The 26,829-nt window shown below is 37.5% G+C and overlaps 2 protein-coding genes, 1 long non-coding RNA gene and 1 pseudogene across 3 annotated transcripts in view; 1 reads left to right on the top strand and 3 right to left on the bottom strand.

The window, feature by feature from the left end:
• The window catches only part of grk5l (G protein-coupled receptor kinase 5 like), a 785,510-nt gene that overhangs the window by 352,350 nt on the left and 406,331 nt on the right, over window positions 1-26,829 (bottom strand). The gene's annotated exons all lie outside the window — the stretch shown is intronic.
• Window positions 5,522-9,753, top strand: LOC147842839 (uncharacterized). Its single transcript, XR_015498569.1, has 4 exons — window positions 5,522-6,355; window positions 7,715-7,775; window positions 8,201-8,712; window positions 8,760-9,753. It is a non-coding gene; the product is annotated as an uncharacterized LOC147842839 (long non-coding RNA).
• Window positions 7,243-10,682, bottom strand: LOC147842838 (uncharacterized). The gene is made up of 2 exons (XM_087265503.1): window positions 8,670-10,682; window positions 7,243-8,620 (listed from the first exon to the last, which is right to left on the bottom strand). The coding sequence occupies exons 1-2, from the start codon at window positions 9,054-9,056 to the stop codon at window positions 8,288-8,290; spliced, it is 720 nt and encodes a 239-aa protein (XP_087121629.1). The 5' UTR covers window positions 9,057-10,682; the 3' UTR covers window positions 7,243-8,287.
• Window positions 23,974-24,774, bottom strand: LOC147842837 (uncharacterized; annotated as a pseudogene).

Genomic DNA, 26,829 nt, shown 5'->3' with positions numbered 1-26,829 from the left:
TTACTCTTGCTGCTTTGCTTTGGTTTCCAACTGTATTGTGTGCTGGTATGTTTGATGGGCGGAACAGCATCTGTTTGGCATGCTACATCTGTTGTGTAAACATCGTACTGGCACACCACCTCACACCGCGTTTCGGATTCAGATGGCGAATATAACTGTTGTACAACCGACTAAAAGACACTGAATAGACACGATTCATTTAAAACAAAGCATTTACAGTCTATAATGTTGAAGAATTACTGTAAAATACTTAGTAATGCCAGTCATTGCACTAAGTCATGTCTTCACAAACGGAAAGAGCACACTTACCGAATCTGTAGAGGCAGGAAAATCAACAGGAACCTAATCTGAGACAAGTGGCAAATCCAGTCTCTGCCGTCTGAACACTGTAACAGGTAAAAGGAGTCTTCCTTTATATCTAATTCATGCATATTAATGAAGTTACAACGCATACATAATAGAGTGCGCTGATTGGTTTGAACCAAGGCTTACTCATGAATTAAGGCAGCACACTCAGAGACGTAATAGGGCACTCTCACTGCGGCATGTGCTATTTGCAATGTATGGGCTCAGTAATCTACAAATATACACAATCCCATCTCTTGAAAATCTATACCGCTCATAAAGGTAGTTGTCATGAAACTCCAATAGGTTTGACCTGTCCATGAAAGTTTGTTCTCTTTGAAATGCCCTTCGAACAATAATAGTTCCCTCATCCACGACCTCATCAATGAAAGGACACGCCATGGTTAAATTCACAAACATGACTTGAGATCCCTTTTATACACTTTTAATTAATTGGCAAACTCACACCTAAAATTACCAGCAGGTTAGCGTTACTGTTCTAGTTTGGCTTAGCCTGCCCCAAACCAGGTTAGTTTCCCAGCATAAGTTGCCATAGTAACTGAGTTCAAACTTTTTAAAGTTTGATTTATGAAATGGTATTGACAAAAAAAGTCTGACTAACCAAAATAAGCCTGGCTTGATTTCTAATCTTGTTTTATGGAACAACCCCCCCGGTCGCCAACTTTTTTAAGACACACGGAATGCCGCATTGCTTGGGTGCAATTGACTGCACTCACATTGAGATCAGAAGACCTTTGTCCAACTCCACAGGCTTTATTAATCGAACAGGTAAATATTCTTTGAATATACAAGCATTGTGTGACCATAAGTAATGTTTCATGGACGTTGTTGTAAAATGGCCGGGGAGTGTACATGACGCATGTATACTTGCCAATTCACAAGTAGCGACCTGTAGTAACTCAGTCTTATTCTAAGTAGTTTACAATTAGCATTCATAAAGCCCCGTTGTGCCCCCTTCGTCTCCTTTATCAATTATCACCTGGAACTTAATTCCTATACACACTCTTCTTCCCCCTTTATAAGACAAAGAATGTGTTGCTAAGTAATGGTCCATCAGGTATGTTTTACTATGTATGTAAGCAAGTGTATTTACTATAGGGTGCATGTAAATGAAACATTGTAGCATGAGTAACGCATGTAAATAACTATTTGATAAAGGCTGTGATGTTTCATGTCAAACTGAAGCTATAAGGCTTCAGAGAACATTTGTTTAGGTGATAAGACTGTGTTTGCATATAGTTATTCACAAAGCTTCATTGAATTTTTAATAACAGTAAGTGAAGTTTTATTTCCAGCGCACGACCACAGGTCTTCCCCTCACTGGTCGTAGACAACCAGTGAAAAAAGAGGCATGGTCTCACTCAGTAGCCACGGCCATTGGACAATCACAGATTGGGCTGGTCTAAACTGCCCACTATAAAACTTAAATGACATGAAATTTCGTGGTATTAGATTAGGCTTCATGAGGGGTTTCTACGCACAAACTGTGAGTTGCACGCCTTCCGTCTTTACAACACGCCTGCCGGACAACGCTCTTGGAAGAACTACCCGGTAAAGCCTGCATCTGTCCGCTGTTACATCACTTCGGCAACAATAACCCATTCACTGGAGCTCAAGCTGCTTCTGTGTACGTTCGCGACTCGCATGAACTCAGTCTGACCCCTGTTCTGCTCGTATAACTGCTTTCCCGTTTACACTCGGATGCTGCCTCATACCGCAGTAGGGTCAGTAATTCGACTTTTTCGAAGTCAACTCTGACTTCCTAAGTTTCGTAATTCTGCCAAGGAGCAGGTCACTGGAGGAATCCCCATTCCAAAATCTTCCCGCGTGTTGACGTCATACTCTCCGTCACCGGGACAACCAATCCCACACTCCAGAAGACCCCTCTCCAATGAACGACTTTCCAACCACGTCAATGCGCTGCAACCAATCAGCTTTGCAGGGGTTTTCCTCAACCAGCTGACGAGTGAGACTGGTCATCAAAACGCAAGTAACACAAACCCACGTTTCACTTCTTCCTGAAGCTGGTGTTAAGTTTAATCAGTAAACCTTAGTCAGACTCTCTGCTTGGTGGTTTTCTCAGGTTGCAATGCTAAGAACTTAGCAAGTGCGATGCGTTTGGTACCCTATGGTTCTTTACTCATTAAGTTTAAGCAATAAACCTTATGGCCCGTTTCCATTGAGTGGTACGGTTCGGTACGCTTTTATGGCCGTTTCCACTGTCAAAAAGTGTACCGAACCAAACCGCACCGTACCACTTTTTTGGCACCCTTTCGAAAGGGTACCAAATGGTAGAAAGGGTACCAAAAAGTGGAGCTACACGTGCAGCTGAATGCTGATTGGTTACAGAGATACGTCATGAGCTCGTGGAGCTACACAGAACATAAACAAAGGAACCGCCATGTTTTTTTTAAATACAAAGCCGAGATATTACATGGAAATACTATATGCATATAATAATGGGATGACCCGGGCTCAAACAAACCTTGTTGTCGTCTCGATGAACAGACACATCTGCCGTGTCCTGATGTTGTTTTACGAAGCCATCTAAAAGTGCGAATGGTATTCGCTTTCTTCCGGGAGCTCGCGTCCGCGTCTATATTTGACATAACGAACTTCTTGAGCTGTTGATAATAACGTGAGTGCGATTATTGAAGTGTCTCCGTCATCGGATCCATTAAAAAAAAAAGGACAAGCGCGAGAGTGAAGCAAGAGTTAAGCGTGGAAAAAAAGAGAAGCCATCAAAACACAGGAGCAAAATTGTTTTAGCAACCTGAATCATGAACAAACTGCCATGTTTATCTTCGCCTTTTGGACTATTATGAACTGGGAATGACAAATTTACTCTCTAACAGAGCTTACATGTGCTGGTGAAGATTACAGACACAGATGAGAGGTTTGCGCTGACTGTGGGCTATATTGCATCTGTTTTGAACTCAAGTACTAAATGTTTGCCGTGTGTAATTTTTCTGTAATTAATAATATATCAGAGACTGTAAGGGGCTGTATGTGTTCATATATGTTGCATTTATGTATTTATTTTATATAATTACAGCCGTTACAGTAGGCTATTTCATTGATCTGCAGTTATAATCAAATCATGTTCATAGAAAAGTTAGTAATAAACATTTATAAACAAGTACTTAGGTGTATAAAGGATCTGTTTTGTTAGAAGTGCTGCTCATTATGATATGTGAACGACCCGTACAGCTTTACTGTAGACATTTATTCGAGCGAATATGACGTCGACTTAAACTTTGTCCTACACCATGCCCACCAAAAGGGTACCCTTTGTGGTGGAAACGCAAGCCTGATAAAGGTGACCCGTACCGAACCTTACCGTACTGTACCAGTCAGTGGAAACAAGGCATAAGTCAGACTCTCTGAGCTTATAGTTCTTCACTCATTCCAGAACTGTGCGTTTGTGTGTGTATCTGTATGTTTGTCTGTTTTACATAGAGTAGTTTACTGTGTGTGTAGCTTAATAAACATGTTTTATTTTAAGATCCTTGTCGGAGTTTAATGTGCGGACTTTGTCTCCTTCAGAAAACGAACAAGAAACAGCACTCTTATCAAATCGCTCTTTCATTTGTCTGCGTATTCTCCAAACTGATCTGAGCTAGGTTACATTATATTGTGCAAACACTCTCAAATAGCTCATACATAATCAAGAAGATGCCATTCTTGTTTTTGCTCTGATACCCATGACTCGTGCAACAATTTTATGGGCCTCTCACAATGTGTCCAAAAACTTGGCTAGGCTAACTCAATGACTCCTGAACAGACTCACAAATAGCAAATAATAATAATAATGACAGCCCCTCATCCCAGTCTTTGTTAGACTCAGCACGTTATTTACTCAGCATCGGGTTTAAAGCTTGATGGAACCTTTCTAATGCACCCTGAGATTTCAGATGGTAAGCACTTGATGTAACATGTTTGAGGTTAAGTTGAGAAAGCACCTGTTGAAACACTCGGGACATAAAACTTGGTGTGGATCACTTCAGAAAAATCAAAGGTTGAAAAGAATGTGATAAGTGCTTTTAAAACAGCTTTTGCTTTTAGTGAGTGATGGTATAGCCTCTGGGTAGCGAGTAGATGTGCACGAGTGCAAGTAAATAAACGTGCCAGGTCTTTGAAAGTTTAGGATAAGATGTTGTTTTTCATTTGGACTACGCACAGAGTCAACTTTTTTTAAAACAGCGCCGTCCCAAAAATAAACAGTTGGCTTATTTTTAATCTCCTCTGCTGTTAAAGCAGTATTTCTACAATGCAGTGACTTACCATCTTGTGCCTCAAATGTCACCGCATTCGAGCTGTCAATGAAAGTATCAGAAACATCCATCATATCACCAAATTAACATGCTTGCGTTTGTGTAATTACACATGCAGAAAAGGCCATCAGGAATTCTATAGATAAGTCATTACAATTAACTGTCTCACATAGAGGATTCTCAAGTTTCCTCTTAAAGCATGCTATGTGCCACGGGTGGAACATTGGGATGGCAAGGGGGTAAGAATTTGGCTTCATTACGATGGCTTAGAGCAGGGGTGACCAACGCTGTTCCTGGAGAGCCAGATTCCTGCAGATTTCAGTTGCAACACATATCAAACACACCTGCCTGTAATTATCACCTGGTGTTCAGGTCCTTAATTGGTTCCGGTGTGTTTGATATGGGTAGCAACTGAAATCTGCAGGAAGGTGGCTTTCCAGGAACAGGGTTGGCCACCCCTGATTTAGAGCATAAATATCAGATTCTAAAAAATTGAATGGAGTTTGTGAACTTTGATTTAGCAGGAAATAAAGGTTGAAACTATAGCACCCATAGATCTACACAAAGTTTTCTGTGGGTGGCATAATATATTAATTGTCCGTATGTAGTTCATGTACTAGTGTACAATGTTTATAATAACATTTATTTCCACAGATCTATCAGTGACTGCCAGTGATGCAGTGGACAGCTGTGAGGATGAACTTGTCTGCATGCCCCTGAACTGTGATGCAGAAACACAATGGGAGGACCCATGCGTTTCTGACCACAGCTACACCAAATCACAACTTAACCTGATTCCACCTACATCTGGAAAAAATAAATACCTTTGTCAGCCCTACACTGGGTTGACATTTTATTCAGTTGCAGAGCACCTTACCATTACATACAGCAACAGCTTCCAGCTTCATCCTTGGGATCAGCTCCTAATGACTCATGAAGATGTGTCTTATTGTACTGCAGGGGATCTTGCTGAAAGCTTTGGTGTTTCTCAGTCCATTGTAAGCAGGGAGATTTTTTTATTGGATTGACATCATGGAGGAAAACATGAGGGATTACATACCATGGCTTCCCAAGGATACAATCCAAGCAACGATGACTCAATGCTTCAACGAACAATTTACAAAAACAACATGTGTTATTGACTGTTCTGAGACACCCCTTCAAAAGTCACACAAGTCTTGATTTGAGAGGTGAGTCCAACAGCCATTACTATGGGCAAAACGCCATCAAATGCCTGGTCTCCATTGTACCATGTGGACTGATCATATTCATCTCACCTGCGTTTGGAGTGATATGGAATAAAATCACTCATAAATATTTTGTGCATAAGTAAAATCCACACGTGTAATTATTGAAACGTAAAGGGAAACGGAACGTACTCGTGATTTTACAAGGGTACAATTCCAAAATCTGCGATTAGAACAGACACAGATACAATTTTTTTTTGTCTGTATACGACTTATAAATTTACGATGTGTGGGTTTACTTCACAAACACGAATACAGTTTCACCATGGACACCACAAGCTGATTGAGTACGAATCAAACAGCGACACTCCACTGTCAAAATTACGTCACCGCTGTCACAGGTATTTATAAACAAGTGAGAGCCATCAATCGCAACGGTGCGCATGCGTGATGAGACACTGAATCCAGACTAAAGGAAGCCCTCCGAGCAAAATGGCTGGGCAGTCGAGCTCCCACACATCGTCTCAGGTAAGATTTGTATTATTACCTCTTTGAGAAATGTCCGTCATGAGCTGTAATAAAGGTTGATACTTAATGAGGTCCATTTTCGCTGTTTCTTGGACATTTTACAGAATTAAAATTAAAAACGCGTCGAGGATAGTGAGCTAGCATAATTTACGCTAAGGTTACAGGCAGCGAGCGCAGAATTTCTCTGGGACTCACCTAACGGTTTTTAACTATAACATGATGTTTAATGATTAAGTCAACTTTTTTTTAAGCCAGATAGACTATTGAACTGTTATGTAATGAAGATATCAGCTAAAGGCAAGTTAAATATTTGAAGGTTTGTGCCTATCAGATGCATGTAAACAGTTTTATGAGACAAAATTGAATCAAATCGATCAATTGTTTAAAAAAAAAAAACTTGGGATGTACGTTAATATCACTTAATAATATGATCCAGGACCACAAAACCAGCCATGAGGGGCAATCATTTGAAACAGACTTGCGTCATATGAAAGTTGAATAACTAAGCTCCTCATTGATGTATGGAGTGGAGATTATATGTTCAGATATATTTTCTATATTATTTTTAAATGTGTACAAAGGTGTTTTCAATCCACATTAATAAGCAGGAATTGCTTCACATATAATATGTGTGTGTGTATGTATATATATATATATATATATATATATATATATATATATATATATATATATATATATATATATATATATATATGGTAATTTACAATGTCTCTATAAAAAGAATTTAGGGAATAGTTAAAACAGTTTATTTTCTCTCATTGCATAATTCATAATTCTGCATGACTTGCAGCAAAATTTTATGTTAATGTTCATCAGGTTCCATTAGGAGACATAATATCAGCTGCACAAAGCCTGGTGTCAATGCTCAAAAATACCCTAGGGAACACAAACCAGAGTAGAGAGAATAATTCAGCCCAGGGAGATCAGAGAGAGAGGACAACGGCAAAATTCTAAAGCCAATCTGTTCAGCAAGAAATGGCTAGGTGCGAGATTCAGTGGAAGACTATCTGTAAAAATACCAAATGTGCTTCTTTTCTAAAAAAAATAATAATAATAATTTTTAGGTCCTTTCCTGGGTTCTTCTGTTTCTCAGAGAATACTGGAAGTATTGATTGATATGATATGACTTGAGCTCTTGTTTGTTATCAGTTCTTAACAGTAATGTTATGTACATTTGTTACAAAACATGCTGAAATAATTTAATAACCCCTAACTCCTGTAGCAACTTCAGATTCAGAAAATGTTCTACAATTTCATTTTGCATCACTTTTTATACATGAAAAATAAATGTAAAAACACTGCAAACACTGTAATTTATTAATTTTGTGTAATCAACAGAGACATTGCAAACAGGATAATGCCTGGAAAATGTACTGAAAAGACAGGCCTTGTCTTGAAGGTAAATTCCATGAAGTCTCAAAGTGTTACTTTTTAAATACTACATTCACTTATCTTAACACACATCCACAGGAACTTCAAATCTGCTTATAAATGGACTACATAACCAGTCATGCTCCACACACACAACCGGTTCCAGATCCTGACTGATTGCATAGACACAGCTGATGCTGCTCATGTACTGATTACACACACACATATATTCAGCTCACTTTCAAACCCTCATTGCTGAGTCTTGTTATCTGTAAAGTAACACTACAATGTATTTCCTAGTCTTGTTCTCTTGTGTTTTGATCTTAGCCTTGTTACCCTGTTTGTCTTAGTCTGCTGCCTGCCTTCTAACCTCTCGCCTGTCTTTGACTACGATTTTGGATTTGCCTGTACATATCTATTTGCACCTGTGCTGACCTTTGCTTGCCTCCAAAGCTGCCAGATCTTCAGTCACCTCCAGAGCTGCCAGATCCTCATTCACTGCCAGAGCCATGGTTGCCAGTGCTACCAGAGCTGCTGTCATCAGTGCTGCCACCACCAGAGCTGTTGCCAGAACCATTGCTGGCAGAGCCGCTGCCGCCCGAGCTCCCTGAATGGCCGCCGCTTGAGCTCCTTATATGGCCGCCGCCTGAGCTTTCTGAATTTCCGCCACCGCCTGAGCTTTCTGAATTTCCGCCACCGCCTGAGCTTCCTGAATTTCTGCCACCGCCTGAGCTTCCTGAATTTCCGCCGCCGCCTGAGCTTCCTGGATGGCCGCTGCCACCACCTGAGCTTCCTGAATGACCGCCGCCTGAGCTTCCTGACTGGCCGCTGCCTCATGATCCCGAGCCACTTCAGCTCCATGATCCAGAGCCACTTCAGCTCCATGATCCAGAGCCACTTCAGCTCCATGATCCAGAGCCACTTCAGCTCCATGATCCAGAGCCACTTCAGCTCCATGATCCAGAGCCACTTCAGCTCCATGATCCAGAGCCACTTCAGCTCCATGATCCAGGGCCACTTCAGCTCCATGATCCAGGGCCACTGCAGCTCCATGATCCAGGGCCACTGCAGCTCCACTCACCAGGCCTTCTGCAGCTCCACTCACCAGGCCTTCTGCAGCTCCACGATCCAGGCCCTCCGCAGCTCCACGATCCAGGTGCTCCGCAGCTCCACGATCCAGGCCCTCTGCTGCTCCACAATCCAGTCCCTCTGCCGCTCCACGATCCAGGCCCTCCGCAGCTCCACGCTTCAGGCCCTCTGCAGCTCCACACCCCAGGTATGCCCCAGCTGCATGGTCCTGGCCCTCCATCCCTCTCCCTGTTCCGCCTCCGCTCCACCTCCCGCCTGAACTATGTTAGGAGCGTCTGGAATCCGCTCCTTAGAGGAGGGGCTCTGTCATGATCACCAGCAAGCTCTAATCACCAGATGTCGCTGGTAAACACACATCCACAGGAACTTCAAATCTGCTTATAAATGGACTACATAACCAGACATGCTCCACACACACAACCGGTTCCAGATCCTGACTGATTGCATACACGCAGCTGATGCTGCTCATGTTCTGAATACACTCACATATATACAGCTCACTTTTAAAACCCTCATTGCTGAGTCTTGTTATCTGTAAAGTAACACTACAATGCGTTTCCTAGTCTTGATTTCTTGTGTTTTGACCTTAGCCTTGTTAGCCCATTAGTCTTAGTCTGCCGCCTGCCTTCTGACCTCTCACCTGTGTTTGACTACGATTTTGGATTTGCCTGTACATATCTATTTGCACCTGTGCTGACCTTTGCTTGCCTGACTTTGAATAAACCTGCATGCGGATCCTACCTCATTTGTGTCACTCCCCTTGGTTACACTTTTGTTGTATTAAAGGGGTTTCCAGACCAACCTTATGACAATGATTGCGGTGTCTTTTTGTTAATGGTAAGGTTGTTGTTGTTCCTCTGATTGATTTCTTTTAGCCTCTATTTTTTTCCTATTAAAGTCTGCATTGTATACCGTAATTGATTCTTCATTTAATTGTAATTGATAATTTAAAGTCAGTAGGATTTTAAAATTGGTATTAACTTACATGATATGAGTAGCTGGACATGCCAAAACTTAGCAAATGGTGGTGTTTTATGTTAATGGAGAACTCTAGGCTGGATAGGTAAAGTATTTATTTTACTTAATAAAACACATTTAATAGATATTAACAAATTATAAAAAATAAAAAGTTTTGTCATTTTTGTGATATTATTTGTAACAATATTATCAATTTTTTTTTTACAGTCACAGAAAGGTTTTTGCACACTTCACTGCGGAGTCTAAAGCCATACTAAGGGGTGATTGGCCGCCTGATATGGTACAGGAATAATTATCAAAGATATACAGCCCATACTGTGTAGTGGGTCAGATACAATGCAAATGGTCTTTAAATGTCAAGTTTTAAAATGAACATACTGTAATATGCATCTGATTGTGCGCCATAAATTGTGAGGCAGATATGCAAGTATAAATGTACAGTATTCTGTGTTTGAGGATGTACTGCTTCAATCATCACAGGAGGCACACCGTTTTGCTTTTGTTTTTTTTTATAATTTGTATCTCACTTGTTCTTTGTTATTTTACAGAACCAACTGTTACGAAATTTAAAGGAAGCACATAAGTGGTGTTCAGAACAGTCAAATGTGCTGCTTGGTTCTGTTCAGCTACCCAAAGTACTCTTTATGGATGAAGATGATTTTGAGATTACTTTGGACAAACTACAAAAGGCTCGGTTTTCAGAAGAAAGAGCTGTTACTCTGGAACCTTTCAGTTTTGCCTTTACTGAGATGGAGGACACAGGGTTTTTCCTTCAAAATGTAACTGATGTAATGAGACATAGTATTCTGTGAATGTAAAGAAAATGAATAATGTGATTTAGAGAAACAAAATAAACTCCACAATGTACCATTTTGCGTTACCTCTGTTTATTTATAATAGTGTTCTAAACTTCTATTTTTTATATCATACTGTTTTATTATCTGTTAATGAAAAACTCCTTGTAAAAGATTCAAAATAAAAACTAAAACTCAAATTTGCAATCACCTGAGGTTTTTATCAATATTTTAGCAGCTTATTTTTATACATTTTTTTTAGACCTGATAATTCATATTTCAATAATCAACTTTGCTGGTTTAAATTTTAATCGTAGCCTACTTTGCTAACGTTCTATTAAAGCATTATAATCATAGGATAAACAAGTAGCTTTCTGGAAGGATCTGTCATGGTATAAAATTAAAGTATTAGAATCATTTGACAACATCGTTATTTCCAAGTTTTTTTTTTTGTTGTTGAGTGCGAGTGACGCTGCAAGTGTTGATTGTAAATGACGTCACGTCACTTGCGGAGGAAGCGCGGGTGCCTGAGCATGAAAGTGCAATTCTGCAGCTATTGATAATTTTATTGTAGTGTTTCAAAAGCATTAGTTTACAATTCCAACCATATTTTTGCTAATAAATAATATTAACCAATATGAAAGCATTCTTTATGAATTCCAACAACCCCACTTCCCACTAAATATATTGCATTTAACTATAATTCTAAAGGGTAAAGACTAATACAACACGTTCTCAAGTAACCCGTGTCTGTATTCGTTTTTCTGCAGTATAGAAACTCCACCACCTACCACAGGCCTTTTGAAATATTTGTATTGCAACACACATCCAAAGAAGAGCTTTGAGGTACTCGACCACTGGAACAAGAATAGAAATTGCTAACTGATGGGGTGGTTAGCTACCTTAACAAAAAAGATGGGTCAACCCCAGAATTTGAGAAAAGGGTGAGTTACATCTTCAAAATTTGTGCAGATTTACCAGCTTATAGGACCAGGCAGTCTCAAATTTAAAACTACGCCACAAAACATCCCAGAAGCAGCATGGACATCTGCCAAGGAGGCGCTCTGTCCTCTTCCCCCCGAAATGACTGGTGATGAACCAGAATTTTTTTTCCAGAGGATACCTCGGCCTTAAGGGGCAAATTACAGAAGTGAGTTAATCATGCATTTTTGTAATAACGTGTCCAGTGTTAAATCAATTATATCTCCAATTTTACAGACCAGGCTTAAGCCTAGTTCGAGAACAAAATGTAAGATTCAGTTGAAACTGAAGGTCTGGTCTTGAAATATAGTATTCTACATTTAGCAAGTCAAAACAAATAAAAAATAAAAATCTAAATTGTTCTGAGACTAGAATGTGTGTTTTTGAATAGCTTTAGATGAAAGGATTTCATTCACATCAAATGTTGACTGCTATATTTCAGTGTATTTGTTTTGTCTCAACACTGAGGTACCCAGAATAGACAACGAAAATAGGAAAATAAATAAGGTCTGACGTAAAGCAAAGTTTGCAAATTACTTCTAAAGTGATTCCAAAATCCTTCAGATGTAAAATCAAATTCTTTGCATTCTTAATTTATGCTAACAGTTACGTTTTACAAATAGTAAAAAAAAAAATGATCAAAAAAGCTAAATCAACTCTAGGGAGAGTTTCAGCCAATATACAAATGTCATATTTACCCACACACAAGACAGATAATTGTGTGATTAAATTATGACCAAGTAACCATGTAGGACTCATGTTCTTAAAGTGATGGTTCACAAAAAACCTTTTTTTTCCTTTTAAACAAAAATGCTGATATTTTTGACAGTTAGAAACAGTCGGAGCTTAAAGGTTTTTTAATTTTAAAAATAACTTAAACTTAAATAAACGACTTAAAGAAGTTTATTAAAGTTTATTTAAAGAAGGAATGAGTGAAGGGTGATTAAATGTCTGAATTTTCAGTTTTAAGTTAACTGTCACTTGACCAAGCAGAATCACTGTAGAGAATCAAAATCACAGCTAACCTTAGTCACAGCCATTATATTAGATACAATATACTTTACTGTCATTTTGGGGAAATTGTGTTTTTGGCCAAGTTAATGCTTCTGCAAATCAAATCACAAATAACGAAAACATAATTAAAACCTAAAATCTATCATGAATGCACAATTTACACTTAATCAGCTACAGATTTAGAGAGGGAATACCAGTTTGTTTAAATATTACATGGGCAGATTTCATTTTATGGTGTGCTGGCAATTAATCTGTGTCATTGTTTTATTTTTTTTTACAAAAATGGCATGAGGCACCCAATATTGCATATGTGGATTTCTCTCTTATATAAGGAATTACTGAGGTTAATTAACCAAAATATGGGTGAATTTAAATATCCATATTATGCAGTGTTGAGGAACTTCAAAAACATACCTGAGAAATGCTACTATACTCACCTGTAAATTGCACTTTTGCAGTTTCATGGGGTGAGGATAACGAGGACATGTGTGCCAATAGTGGACCTCAAAATCAAATGCCTGGAGAGGATCTTGAGCATTTTACTGTGGAGGGAGGCGGCCTTGAAGGAGCTGTATGTGGGTGATGAGGTTTTCATTAACAACCTATATCCCTGCGTTTAGGAAGAGGGAACTGGAAAGTTACACTCTTCTAATTATACAACTGTGGAGGTAACTTAATTAATATATATTTATTTATTTAAAAAAAAAATTTACATACCTAGATTGCGGAGGGCCATTTGCAGGAAGCAGTGGCTGAAGTGATTAGGGTGTCAGACATCAATAACACTTGCCACTTCCTGGGCAGCGACAGCCAAGTATACGTGGTTCCTCAGCTCGTTTTCGATGGAAACGCCAATGACCTCATTGCCAGACTCCCGCTGCACCTGGTTTTAAAGCACGTCAATAGACATGCTTTTTTTTATTTAATTGTACAGTTTAAGAAGTTTACAAGTTTTTAAGTTGCACAATTTAATAAGTAAAATTTTCAATTTAAATTATATTAAACCTTTTTAATTTAAATTATATTAAACATTATAATAAAACCATTTCTGATTATGAATTGTGCACATAAGTATACTCAGTTGTTTAAATTATCGAAATAAAAATTAACAAACTTTATCATTTAATAGTATATAATAACCTAATATAATCAAGGATTACAATGTAATTTCTGTATACATGATTGTCTTACATGGTCTGCCATTTCAATATATAATTTTTGATTAACAATATTTGATAAAAACTATGAAGGTGCTCTGTCAAAAAAGATGTAATGTTAAAAAAATGATGTTTCTGAAGGTATGTAAACATGTAAATTCTATTCACTTAAATGTAGGTAGCTGAGAGATGGGTCGCTGTAGAGAAGGTTAAGATTGTTGGCGTTTCTGAAGATGAGGGAAACCTGCAGCTGCTGTCATGAAGTTTCAACAATTCCTTGATTCCCGCCGACCTATACCAAAGAGAGATTAAAGAGCTAGTTCAAAAACTACCATTTAAAGTGATCATTGAACACACAGACAACAAAGCTACTGATATTTAACTTGTTTAAACTAATTTTTAGTTTAAACAAATGTAATATTAGTAGCTCTGTTGTTATTGTTATTTAGTTCATTGTTTGTTTAACTAAAAATTGTTCATGTAATTAAAGTTGTAGTTTGCTTAGTTGTTTGAGTTAAATGTTATTTAAATGCTATTTTTAATGTTACATGTAGTTTTTGTTCTTTAGTTGTAAGTAGTTTCAACTGTTATTTGTGTTTGTTTACCATAAATATTTTAACAAAATGGTTTTGTCTGATGTTTTTACCCACATATACATTTCAAATGTACATCAATAATTAATTAACTAAATATGTAGTCTGCATTTGCGGGAGACTCGCGAAACTTCCAGGAGACTTGGGATGTCTGGAATGACCTCCCACCCTACTCATAGTTCTCTCTACATATAGACGTATGCCTATAGATAGCCATAAAACACTGTGATATAACCGGGCTTGGATCGTATTGCTTTCTCACTACAATTGATTAGCTTTAGAGTTCTTTTCAATCAAGCCGAGACCACCTCATTCAAGCGATTTTGGAGCGACTGTTTTGGCGCGGATGCAATGTCAGCAGATTACTTGCTAATAGATGTTCCCCAATCATGCATAATTTAAGCTATTTTAAAATGATAAAAGCACAACTAATAGATATTCTTGAGACAAACCCAACAATTGTTCACCTGCATTACAAATAATTTATATTTTGTAGTTTTGCATGGTTTTGGTTTAATTGGTCACCTAAATGCAATGTTTAGTTAATTTGCATTATTACAAAAAGATAAAGCTCTTTTTCTAATTTATTTATTTTTAATAAATAAAATTTAGCTTTCTGGTCAGTGCTTTATAATTCACTTAGCAAGCTCTTCAATGCCAATCAATGTTCTTGAATCAAATGTTCATGAGCCTAAGTGTAAAACTGTCTAATAGTGTAAAAAAGTACTAGTCACAGTTAAATTGTAAAGCTGTTTAGTTGTAATTGTTGCTAAGAAATTAATTGAAAAAGCTCTGTAATCAGTTTTGCTATTAGTAAGAATTATTTAATAATGCAGGCATTATTTTGTCCACATAAAATAATAATAAATTAACTTAATAAATTAGATTAACTAGGTTAACTAGGCAGGTTAGGTTAATTAGGCGCCGTTTACACAGCAAATTTAAACAAGTTAAATGTGACCCAATTTCAATTTTTTACTCTCATGTGACACGGATCAGATCTGTTCTAGGACTGTGTAAACACAAGAAAAACGCATGCGTTCAGATATTCAGAGATCGGTTTCAGGCCTCCTTCATATGTGGATATAAATCAGATATAGATCGGATATGTGACAATGCGACTGTCATGTAAACAGACAGATCGGATTTATTGAGGCATTCTGTTCTGTACATCATTAAACTTGCGACAATGTGGTGCTTCTCCGCGGTTTAATGACAGAAAGAGGAGCGTGTGTGGAGATGCCGATGCGGTAAACAACATCAGAGGAAACACAGAGAGGGAAAGTGGTCAGTCGCCACAATTTGCTCCCACCAAACCTGAGATCTCTCTCGTGCCCACAAATTCCTCTGAATGTTGGAGGACATCGTAAAGCATACTAACCATAAGCTCAAAATTTTAAGTTGGGCGAACTTCGTGTTGTAACTTTTGCTTTTTGTCGCTATTAATACAAGCACTGCGGGCTACACATAGAATAACTTTATTCTCTCCAATACCAGTGTGCGCAAAGGCTAGATCTTCAACTACACACACACATCAGGGCCATACCATTACATAAACTGTGTGGGGGTAAATCTGGACTAAACCATTCACTGCTTATACTACACTTCACGTATTTCGCAGAGCTAAAAACAAGACAATTTCTTCCATCTTGACTAGTGTGGCACAGATGCTAGAACCCACCTTTATGCATGCACGACATCGTAAATTGTATGGCAAGTGTAAACGTATGAATTGGATATGGGTCACAATTAAAACAATGTGTAAACAGACAGGCAAAAAAACAGATATAGGCATCAAATCAGAATTGGGCATCAAGACCTAACAGTGTAAACGGGGCCTTAGGCAAGTGTATAACAATGGTTTGTTCTTTAAACTATCAAAAAAATATATAGCTTGAAGGGGCTAATAATTTTGACCTTAAAATGAGTTTTAAAAAATTTAAAACTTTAATTCTATCCAAAATAAATCAAGGACTCTCCTGAAAAAATTATCAGACATACAGTAAAAATGTCCTTGCCTTGTTAAACATTATTTTATATTTATATTTAAATATTTAAAAACGAAAAAAAAAAATCAAAAGGGGCTAATGATTCTGACTTCAACTGTGTTAAGGGTGTAACGATACACGTATTTGTATTGAGCCGTTCGGTGAGACTTTCGGTTTGGTACACATTACCAACCGAATGATTCGGACTAATATCTCAAAAGATAAAAGAGAGTAAGTACAACACACAAAGTTTTCAGTGCAGCAACGCTCAACATGGCATATTAAATGACGTAACAGGCAACATGCTGCTTTCCCGCTGTCATGTTAAACAGAGTAGGATATCGCTTTTGAACTCAGAATATCACTTTATTTAACATGCACTCAATTGCAATCTTTCTGCCTTCTGTGTCAGCCTGCTCGTGCTGGCCCCACCCCCGTTGCCCCACAACCTTGGACCCCTACACAGAACAGCTAATCTCAATAACCTGTTCACATATCACCACACCCGCCCTTCTCCAAACACAACTCCAGTCAGGCACCCGTTGCACTAGTTCGCAAAATGGCTAGTAAAGTTAATGTAATCCTATAGACCTTTTTTCTTGGCAGCTGCATGGATGAGGGCGCCATAGCGACCAGCGTTTTCAATTAGAATGTTTAGAACTTCTGTTTACAGCGTTTACAACTGGTAATTTGCGCTCCGAAAATGGGTTTCAATAGCGTTTTGAGTGGATTATGGAATGTTTTTGTGACACACAACTTTGAAAAGTGTGTGTTAAAGTTGTTATGAACTGTAAGATATAGTTCAAGCGTGAGAGGAAAACCAAATTACTGGCACAAAACTTAACATAAGTCAAGCAATTTACAAAAATAACCAATAAAGGTCTGTTATTGATACTCTGCTGGCTGATTTGCTGTTGCTTCTAATGGCTTTCATTCAAAGCAAATCACCGAGGCGATCAGTACATTTATAGCTGTGGATATGACCCTAATCGGTAGTGGAAATTTTGGGTTTCAAGAAAATGATAAATGTAATAGAGCCCCATTACTTTCTTCCTTCATAAGCCCATTTCAGTCAGGTAATTCCTGCTTTCAGATCCACTGAAAAAGAAAAAAGAAAAAGAAAAGGTGGACACTCATCTTTCTGAAAATATATATTTAAAAAAATACTAAAGAGCCCACATTATACATGAAATAGGGTCATATTTTGGTTGTAAGGGTCTCCAAAAACAGTCTGATATGCATGCAAGGTCAAAAAAACACTTTCATTATCTTGTAATCTGCATTTATTTTTACCCAATTATCCCAGCGACTCCCATATGAATCGTTCAGTAATTAATTTGTTCCCAAACCCCTCCTTAGCGCGAAGCTAATCTGCGCTGATTGGACCGATGACAGTCTGTTGTGGTCGATCCTGACTGCCATCAGCGCGAGACAGAGTGAAATGCCCAGCAGTTAATCAACAATATAAAAGTTGTCACAGTGCATACACGCTTGATAGTGTAAGGCGTGGATTTCGGTTGCCAGTGGGTGAATGTAAATACAGAAGATGGACTTGAAAATACTGATGACTAACTATTTTATTGAGCAAAAACTCCCAAGGACTGGCAAGGAGATCTCCTATCTTTTCACACTCTGCTCTTTTTACACACACACACACACATACAAACATTGCCCTACACTTTGAAGGACACAGCGCACACACACACACACTTTACCCTCCACCTCGGACGACACCACACACATACACACATTAACTCCTCATCGGACGACACCGCACACACACACACACACACACATTACCCTCCTCTACGGAGGTCCGTAAACAAAGCGGCACAAGTCGCGTTTTTAACATGGCTTTACACGCGATATGAGAATATAGCCAGTTAACCTGATACAGTACACATGGTTACAAGTAACAAATCACAACTAAATACATTTGCAAGCTAGAGTAAACGAGGCAGCAACTTTAAATCGCACGTACTTAAACTTGAGAAATCGAGGAAGAAACCGATCCAGGTTCTGACATAGTCCATCAGTAGTCTCTACTGATCCTTCCTTTAACAAACGGCCGATGAAGTATTCTTTGTAGCATGTAGTTTCCAGAAGCACTCAAACTGCTCAAGACTGCTCAGAGGTTTCATCTTTGGGTGGAGACTCAATAATATCCATCTGCACATTGCGACTTTATTTGTCCGGCTTGTTTGTGTGTGTGTGTATGTGGATTTTTCTGTTAGAGGGCGGAGCCGCAGGTTTCAAATCTCCCGGGTTTGCGTGCGCAACTACTTGATTTCGTTATCACGTCACGGTGAAACACCTTATGACTCGTTATCAAGACGACTCATTTGAAGCACTATGAGTTGACAGTTTTAAACACTGTACACTTACAGATTTAAGCCTTAGCTGGATATTTCACTTCGCTTAGAGCTGTGTTACACACTACATAGAAGGGCATTTTCAAAAACCCATAATATGGGCTCTTTAAAAATAGATTGAAACTGAGTTCCATATAAAAACTAAATTATTCTTTTCTTTTTATTTGTTTAACTGCTACAATATTACATTTATTTTTTATAGGAAGCTTTTTGGTTAAAGAAGGATTTGTTTTATTTGCTGCTAAGCAGAAGTATACCTCTTTCACTGTTTAAAGTAAAAGAAAAAAACAAGATCATAAACATGATCGAAAACATGACCAAACCGTGTCACCGCGTCATATCGAACCAAACCGTGTTTTTACCGCATGTAAAACTAGCATTGCTTTTGGTACTTGTGTGCCCATAACTGAAATCGTACTGTTAATTCCCAATAACAATAAACATGTGGATCTAATTTGCCTAGATTTTTGTGCATGCACCCCTATTTTTAAAACGCGTCCTCTCCGCCTTATCGGATGAAGCAGCTGCTTTTTCACTAATGCAACATTTAGCATTTAAAAAATGACTATATTAAATCATGTACATATATCAAATTAATTACTACACGAAACCATGCAGTAAGTACAGACAGTTTCGCTGTGTGTTGTAAATGTTCGACTAAAATGTCCATGATTCACCACTCATATTTCGACGCCACAGTAACAATGATTAAGCACCAAGTCACTAATACTTGCCAAAAATCTTTAATCTTTTTTTATGACTAACGGACTAAAACGCTGACAGGGCTACCTGCACGTTTTTTCGACATTAAATTGACTTATTAAATTATTTCGCTTTCCTTACTTTCATACTGTATATTTTATTCTAACAAAATGTATTCAAAAAGGTTATATTTGTCAAAACAAACTAAATCTTTGATTTTTACTGATGAGGATACGTATTTTAGGCACGTGGTTCACCTCACATGCAATTTTCTCAAGAACCTTTGCCATTCTTTATATTACAAAGTAACAGTATGCTAATCAAATACATGAGATGACTTTTTAAACATACCATATATTTAGAAGGCTCTTTGGGAACTGTAGAATCCATCATTATTGATGAAGAGATTAGGCTCGTTTGAGGTGCACCATGCCTTGAATGCAATGTAGACAAGAGCAGGTGTCGTCAATAAGAGGAGGGTTTAAAATCGTCATTTATAGTCAGACACTTCCCAAATCTCACTGTGTTGCTGCTTGCAAACGTCAGTAATGGAGGCGATCGCATTTATGTTTTTTTATCGCGGAAGTGGACGCAATAGAAATACCACTGTTATGACACAAAGATGGTCACAATTGATAAAAATGACTAATACTCATTACTTAAACTTTTCTAAATTGTTATTCTAAAATCATTAAGTCATGTTGCTGATGTCTTACACAGGTCATACGTGTAAAAAAAAATTAGTTTTTGCTAAGAATGTCCCTAGAATTCAGCATTTTGTTGAACAAGTGGTCCATCTTGTAGGGATAGTTTACAGTTTAACCCAAATAATGACCAGTCTGGTAGATGAAGAAGAGCCGGAGTCAGAGATTCAAATAAATAAATCAAGTTTACTGAAGATAGATTGTAGTTACATCAGCAGAAGCGAGCTTCAACACTCGCAATGAGTTCCTAGGCCGCTTTGCTTACAATCACCAATCAATAACAATCATACTCTTTCATAACGTCATTACCTGCATCATACATATAGGTGTTCTAAACTGATTGGTTAAAACACAGATAGACTAGGAAAATTTCCATGTGGGGTTCGTGCGTACAATTCTGAACAATATCTAAACATAATTGTTAGACATCCCTTAGACTGATTAGAGCTGACTCCAGACCTGTGAAATGGATCAACAATCAAATAAAACACACACTTAAAGTGTAATCTCTTTCTTATCCAAGGCTGAGTGTACTCTCAGCCGTCTTTATCAAAACTGGTTAAAAACCGGTATCATCTACATTCAGGCAGTTATAATATCCTTACTATACAAAGTCTATTTTAAATAAAAAGTAGAATCACTTTAAAATAATTATTCGTAAAAACAGTAAAATCACTTTTAGACATTTTAGACAGTATTAACTCATAGAAATGATAATAGAAACAGTTGTTTCCAGTCCTCAGCCCTCAGTTCAACTCAAGGTCTCCATGACCTCTGACCTAGTTTGCTGGCTCCTGAAAATAGTTATAAAGAGACAGGCAAATGCACTGAACATTCTTATATTAAGCAATGTGTTAACTTAATCATGAATTAAAATCAATTCACAGTTAAATACTGAGAAACAGGATGATGAAAAAGATAAACGTTGATCCATGATGAGACATTGGAAAGCAGAAATCCGAATAATTCAATCTGTATATTCCCTCTAAGTTTCAGAGTCATTTCAGACTTTCTAGAGGCCATGTGGAGGTATTTATGGTAGATAGGTGTGTAATCTTTGAATATATATATATATATATATATATATATATATATATATATATATATATATATATATATATATATATATATATATGCACACACACACATATATACATATAAGTATGATCGCGTTCATCAAATTTGCTTAAACTAAGCGTTCTCAAGTATGGCTGTATTTCACAAGGATTCTGACACAACGACGCGAAGCAGACACTTGCGATTAGGGGGAAACACATCAAACTTAATGAAACCATTGGAGGGTGCATGCTGAAAGGCAGAGGAATGCGCTGTCTTTGACAGCTCGCGACATCATCCACCACTTTCTGAGTACATTTACATGGACACCAATACTCCGATTTTACTATGGTTAAGAAAATAATCTTATCAAAAGTCTTTTTTTTTTTGATTACCTTAAGGACCACGAGTCACAAAATGCAGAGGTTTTTCTTTCTGTTCACCATGCGGTATTGAATTCCAACAAAACAAAAGTCGAAAGTTACAAAAAATGAAACACCCAAAATTGCATTAAATTATGGAGGAAACGCTGGAGAGCCTGGTAATGCAACATTAATTGTTTTATACTGAAACTTGCCTTTAAAAAGTGCTTCCTTGGTCTTATTTATATTTCTTTGCATGTTGAACATACGTCGACCACAACAGGAAATAAAATAAACTGCAAATGCGTTAATTGCATATTTTTTTTAACGGGTTAAATATTTCAAATTAATTGCATGCAATCAAGCACTAATTTTGACAGCAATTGTGTGTGTGTGTATGTATGTATAAACACACACACACACACATATACACATAAATGTATAAATGTAAGCACACATGTATTTCTTTATACATAATATATATATAATATAATAAAGTTTGAATACAAACTTTTATTAATCTTTGCCCAGCACTAAAATGTGTATATACTATATACACACACCATTCTGATTGGTGCCTGTGTGTGTATGGGTTCATTTATTCATTCAATTATTTATTTAACCATTCATTTACTACATTATCCAATTTAGTCTACAGTAATAGCTTGGCCATTAAAAAAGATCTCCAAGCACCGAAATTATACATTAATACAATTTTGTCTTAGACCCATGGTTAGGTTGGTTTCAACTTATGTGCTGTTGTAAACAAAAGCATTGTTTACAAAAGCATAGTTAATCATATTTTTTTTTCTATTCCTAATGCTGGAGTTTATAAATACACCTTTTTACATGAATGCGAATCAGACCAAGGTGCCACTGTAAGAAAAAAAATGATGACGAAGAAAATCTCAATGAAGATGTTTATTCAGCATTGCAGTCTCAAAATACATGGCAGTGCCTTGGGTTCACCCGAGTCAGAATGAACCCTGAACATTCTTAAACTCAAACTTTTATACTGTTTTTGATGTTGCCTTTAGATGTTAATGAAGTTGCTCCTTGGCTGTTGACCCAGCTGTTCTCCCTATCTCCCATGTTAATGCAGTTTCACCACCATTGATGAGATGGTTCTCTGTGCACCACACCCGTCCCCCATTCTACAATTGTTACTTTTTGGTTGAGATGTAGTTACCTCAAACGATGCAGAGACAAGACACTGTTGACTTCTACTTTCTCTAATAAGTCAGCCCTTTTGGGAAATGAGCATCAATTCACCATTTAAAGTGGAAGCTGGGTCGAGGCGGACTCATTTCTTACACCACAGACAGACAGTATACTTGCCTCTCTATGGACTATTTCCAATCAAGAGTCCTACAGAGGAGATGTAGAGACTTAACCCAACAAAATCCACAGTCTCAAAACACCTGCATGAGTTCTATTCTCTTGTAAGAAAACATTTGGCTCACCATATTTCTTGGACCAGAGGACAAGCCCTGCATGTATCGCAGTTAGGATTTGAAACCGCTGGCTTCCCAAATACCATCTGTGCTGTTGATGGATGTCACATCTCCATTGTAAAACCTCACTGACAATCCTGTGGCCTACATTAACAGAAAACAGTTCTATTCTGTTATTCTTACAAGACTTTGTGACAGCCAGCGGTGCTTCTGTCATGTCAGTGTGGGTCACTCTGGTAGCTGGCATGATTCAAGGGCATTTCGTTTGCCGGTGGTGGGTCGCCTTCTAGAAGAAGATCCACATTTCCTGGTTCCAGAGGGGATGCATATCATTGGTGACTCCGCATACCTGCTTTTCCCTCAGCTAATGAAGCCGAACAGAGACCATGGCCACTTAACAGTTAGACAGCGGCGTTTTAACAAGAAACTGAATTCTGCTCGCGTTGTGATTGAGCATGCATTTGGCATACTAAAAACAAAATACAGGAGGCTCAAATGTCTACAAATGAAAGATCTGAAGCAACATTTCTTCAGCAATCACAGCATGCTGCATTTTGTACAATATGTGCCTGGAATGCAGTGACTCTGACGAGCAGACCGAAGATATGAATGAACCATATCCACAAGAAAGCCACATTCACAGTGATGCATCACAATATAGGGACTCAACCTGTGGCCTCCTGTAAACATTACTTTCCCTTCAACCCTTGCCTTTAAAACTTTTCTGTTGCTCAAAGGATTTTCATTTTGTTTTTGTAAATTGGTAGATGGGATTGTACAGAATAATACTAATATATATATATAACATTTTATTTAACATTTTGCCTCCTGTCATGGAAAAAAATGATAGAGATGTTATTTGTTTTATTTTGGAAATAAAAATCGTTAAACTATAATAATGGTGTGTGCTAACCGATAAAAAGAATAAACATGGGAGTGGGTTTTATATAGTGCTTTATTTTTTTTTTACAAGCATAATCATTTATTGTGACTTGCTGGTTTGTTTTAGCTGTTCAACTACATCTGAAAGGTAGGTTAGAGTTTTCTTTTCAAACACCCTTTGTCTTTTTTCTTTGAGCCTTCTTCGACGGTCAAAGTCAGGCCGCACTACTGCTTCTAATGCAGCAGTTTCTCTCTGCATGTGCCTCATAAACTTCAGTTCAAACTCTCTAAAGTTCAAACTCTCTTTTGGTGTCTCTCATTGAAGGGGAAAGCAGTGGAGGGACTTGGCGGTTTTTGAGGAAGATGTTCTTCTGAACTTGATGCTGGTATCGAAGACTGGAGCTGTTGTCACGGTTGTTTTGAACACTGCCAGCATCACATTTCCCAAATAACTCCTCCATTTTCTGTAAGAAGGTCGTTAAAACAAATTCAAATCAATGCAAAATATTTTAAAAAGTAAACCAAATGATTCTGCCGTAGTTGAAATACATAAAGAATGCCAACCTTGTAGTACTCCCAAGTAATTTTTTCCTCTCCTGTAGCTCGGCACAGGTCCTCAGCCCTTTAATATGTGGTAATCATGTTGCCAAGTTTTTTCTCAGTTGCTCAGTAGTCATACTACAACCATTTACTTTGAAATCTTGCTCAAGCTTTTTATTGAAAGCAATTTTATTTTATAATATAAATGCATGTGTGCTTGTGTGAGGTCAAGCAGCAGCAGTGTGGTCCTGTGTGTGAATTCTATGAAAACATTGTAATTCAGGAAAACCTCTACAGAAAAATTGCATTTGCCCTTTAAAATGGAACATATCTTGTTGGATTTCTTGGCATTCTGTCTGTTTCAATTGGGACTGATGATTGGCTGCTTGTAGGGCTTTCGTGAGATCTATTTTTTTGTTTGTATGAGAACATTTGACAAATGCTGGACCAGGAGTGATCTTTGGAGAGGGGCACTGGGACAAAGGTGCAGGATCGTGGATTGTGACTGGAGGAGTAATGACTGGAGGCGGGGGATATTTGGTCAGATACTGTACAATGACTTGTAGCTGAAGGAGGACATGGTGTTAAAGAGGCTGGATGATGGATACTATCTGTAAAAGAAAACAAATATTAAATTGATAAATCTTATAAGAATTTAAAATTGTGCTTACCAAAAACCTTACCTTCTTTCAGAGTTGCAGGTTTCACTTGCTGCATTATACATGCTGCATCTATGTTATCTAGAAAATAAAATGACAATTAAAAAGTCTGAATTACAAAAACATCTGAGTATTAAAACTTGATAGTCAATCTTTTTTTTTCTTACTGTGCTTTATTTGTTCTGCAATTTCTTTGGAGACAGTTAATGTTATTGTTTTCCTTGGCAATCAGTCAGTGTTATTGACACATTTCCCATCTTGTTGCAAATGTTGATTTAATGATGACTTTTTATAAGCCCTAATGGCAAATGAGCACACATATGCTGAACTAAATGTACATTGTTATCTCTAATTAAATTAAGAATTTAGCATGGTGTAACTGATTAACCTAATGATGTTTAGCTTATGTAAACGATGTATGTCACCTAAGACCAAGAAGTCCTGCCATAATTTATTTACCCTCAGGTTGTTTGGTTCAATGTGTACAGGAACTGTTCATTCAAAAATAATTTTAATTAAGAATTAAATCATCAAGTCTTATAATTGGGGAACCACTTTAAGTGCCTCATTGCACCTGTTTAAAAATGGTGCTACATAAAGCAACTGAAGAACCATTACAGCCTTACATGTTCTTTACAGGTGCTATATAGTTTAATTTCAGTTAAATTTAGTTTTTAAACAGCTTTTAATTGGAAAGTGGATGCAGTTTTTTTTTTTTTTTTTACATTTTCCCAAAAATCTAAATTCTCTTTAAAAAGCTTAAAGCGTGATTTTATCTTGACATGTGATTGCGCACAACAAATGTATGTGATGCTTTTGTAAAGGGACATAGTGAGGAGTAAATGCCATAATACAAGTTTGATCTGGGAAAAGACATACAAATTAGTTATTTATATCAAAAATGAGACAAAAATGAAACAGAAACGGGCTCTTTTTTCCATTACTTCATGGAAAATGTATCATTCAAGTGTCCTAATATTTTTTTTTACAAATGTATTAGGTAGTATTTGCCACTTTCTTTCTTTTTTAACACCTCAACTTTACAATTTTAAAGTCCACACTACTGTGCATGAAAGTGATTCATTTAATTCTCTTGGCACATATTTATTGCTGGTCAAAATGCTTCTGCATGGATACAAATGTATTTACAAAAATGTGGTTATACTCTAATATCAAAATCCAGTATACCAGGACACTACTCCTTTTTAAGTACAAGGACTGAAAGTAACGGTTGAGATTTTTGTACAAAAAAAAAAAAATTCATTGCTTTGTAGGCCTAGATGTTTTAATAGATTGACTAGAAGTAATTATGTCCGGAGTCAGCTGAAGAAATTCAGGGTCTCTCCAGCAATCCTGAAAACTTACTATTCAGGGACCATAGAAAGCGTATTGACTCAATGTATCTCAGTGAGGAATGGAAACAGCTCAAACCAGGACCGCAAAGCACTTCAAAGAGTTGTGCGATTAGCTGAGCGCATCTCAGGGTCTCCTTGCAGGACATCCATCTCAAACTCTGTATAAATAGAGCTGTTAAAATCTGTAAGGACTTAAATCACCCTGATAATTACCTATTCACTTTGCTTCCATCTGGTAAATGTTTCCGTAGCTTGATGGCAAAAACTGAGAGACTTAGGGGGAGCTTCTTTCCCCAAGCCATCAGGCTTCTAAATTCTAACCCGGTGTTATACATCACTTGACTTTACGTATAGATCACTGTATTAGTCATATCTATAAGCTACCTCATATTGCTGCTATTC

This window comes from Danio rerio, chromosome 8 (assembly GCF_052040795.2).
Source record: "Danio rerio strain M-AB ecotype USA chromosome 8, GRCz13ab, whole genome shotgun sequence".
NCBI lineage: Eukaryota > Metazoa > Chordata > Actinopteri > Cypriniformes > Danionidae > Danio > Danio rerio.
The sequence above is the reverse complement of the archived record's forward strand: the minus strand, read 5'-3'. Positions and strand labels throughout refer to the sequence as shown.

Bases quoted from the DNA above. Each gene is read 5' to 3' on its own strand.
- LOC147842838 (XM_087265503.1), bottom strand. From the start codon at position 9,056: ATGGAGGGCCAGGACCATGCAGCTGGGGCATACCTGGGGTGTGGAGCT. The intron at 8,621-8,669 runs GTGGCTCTGGAT...ATGGAGCTGAAG, and splicing joins CTCTGGATCATGGAGCTGAA to TGGCTCTGGATCATGGAGCT.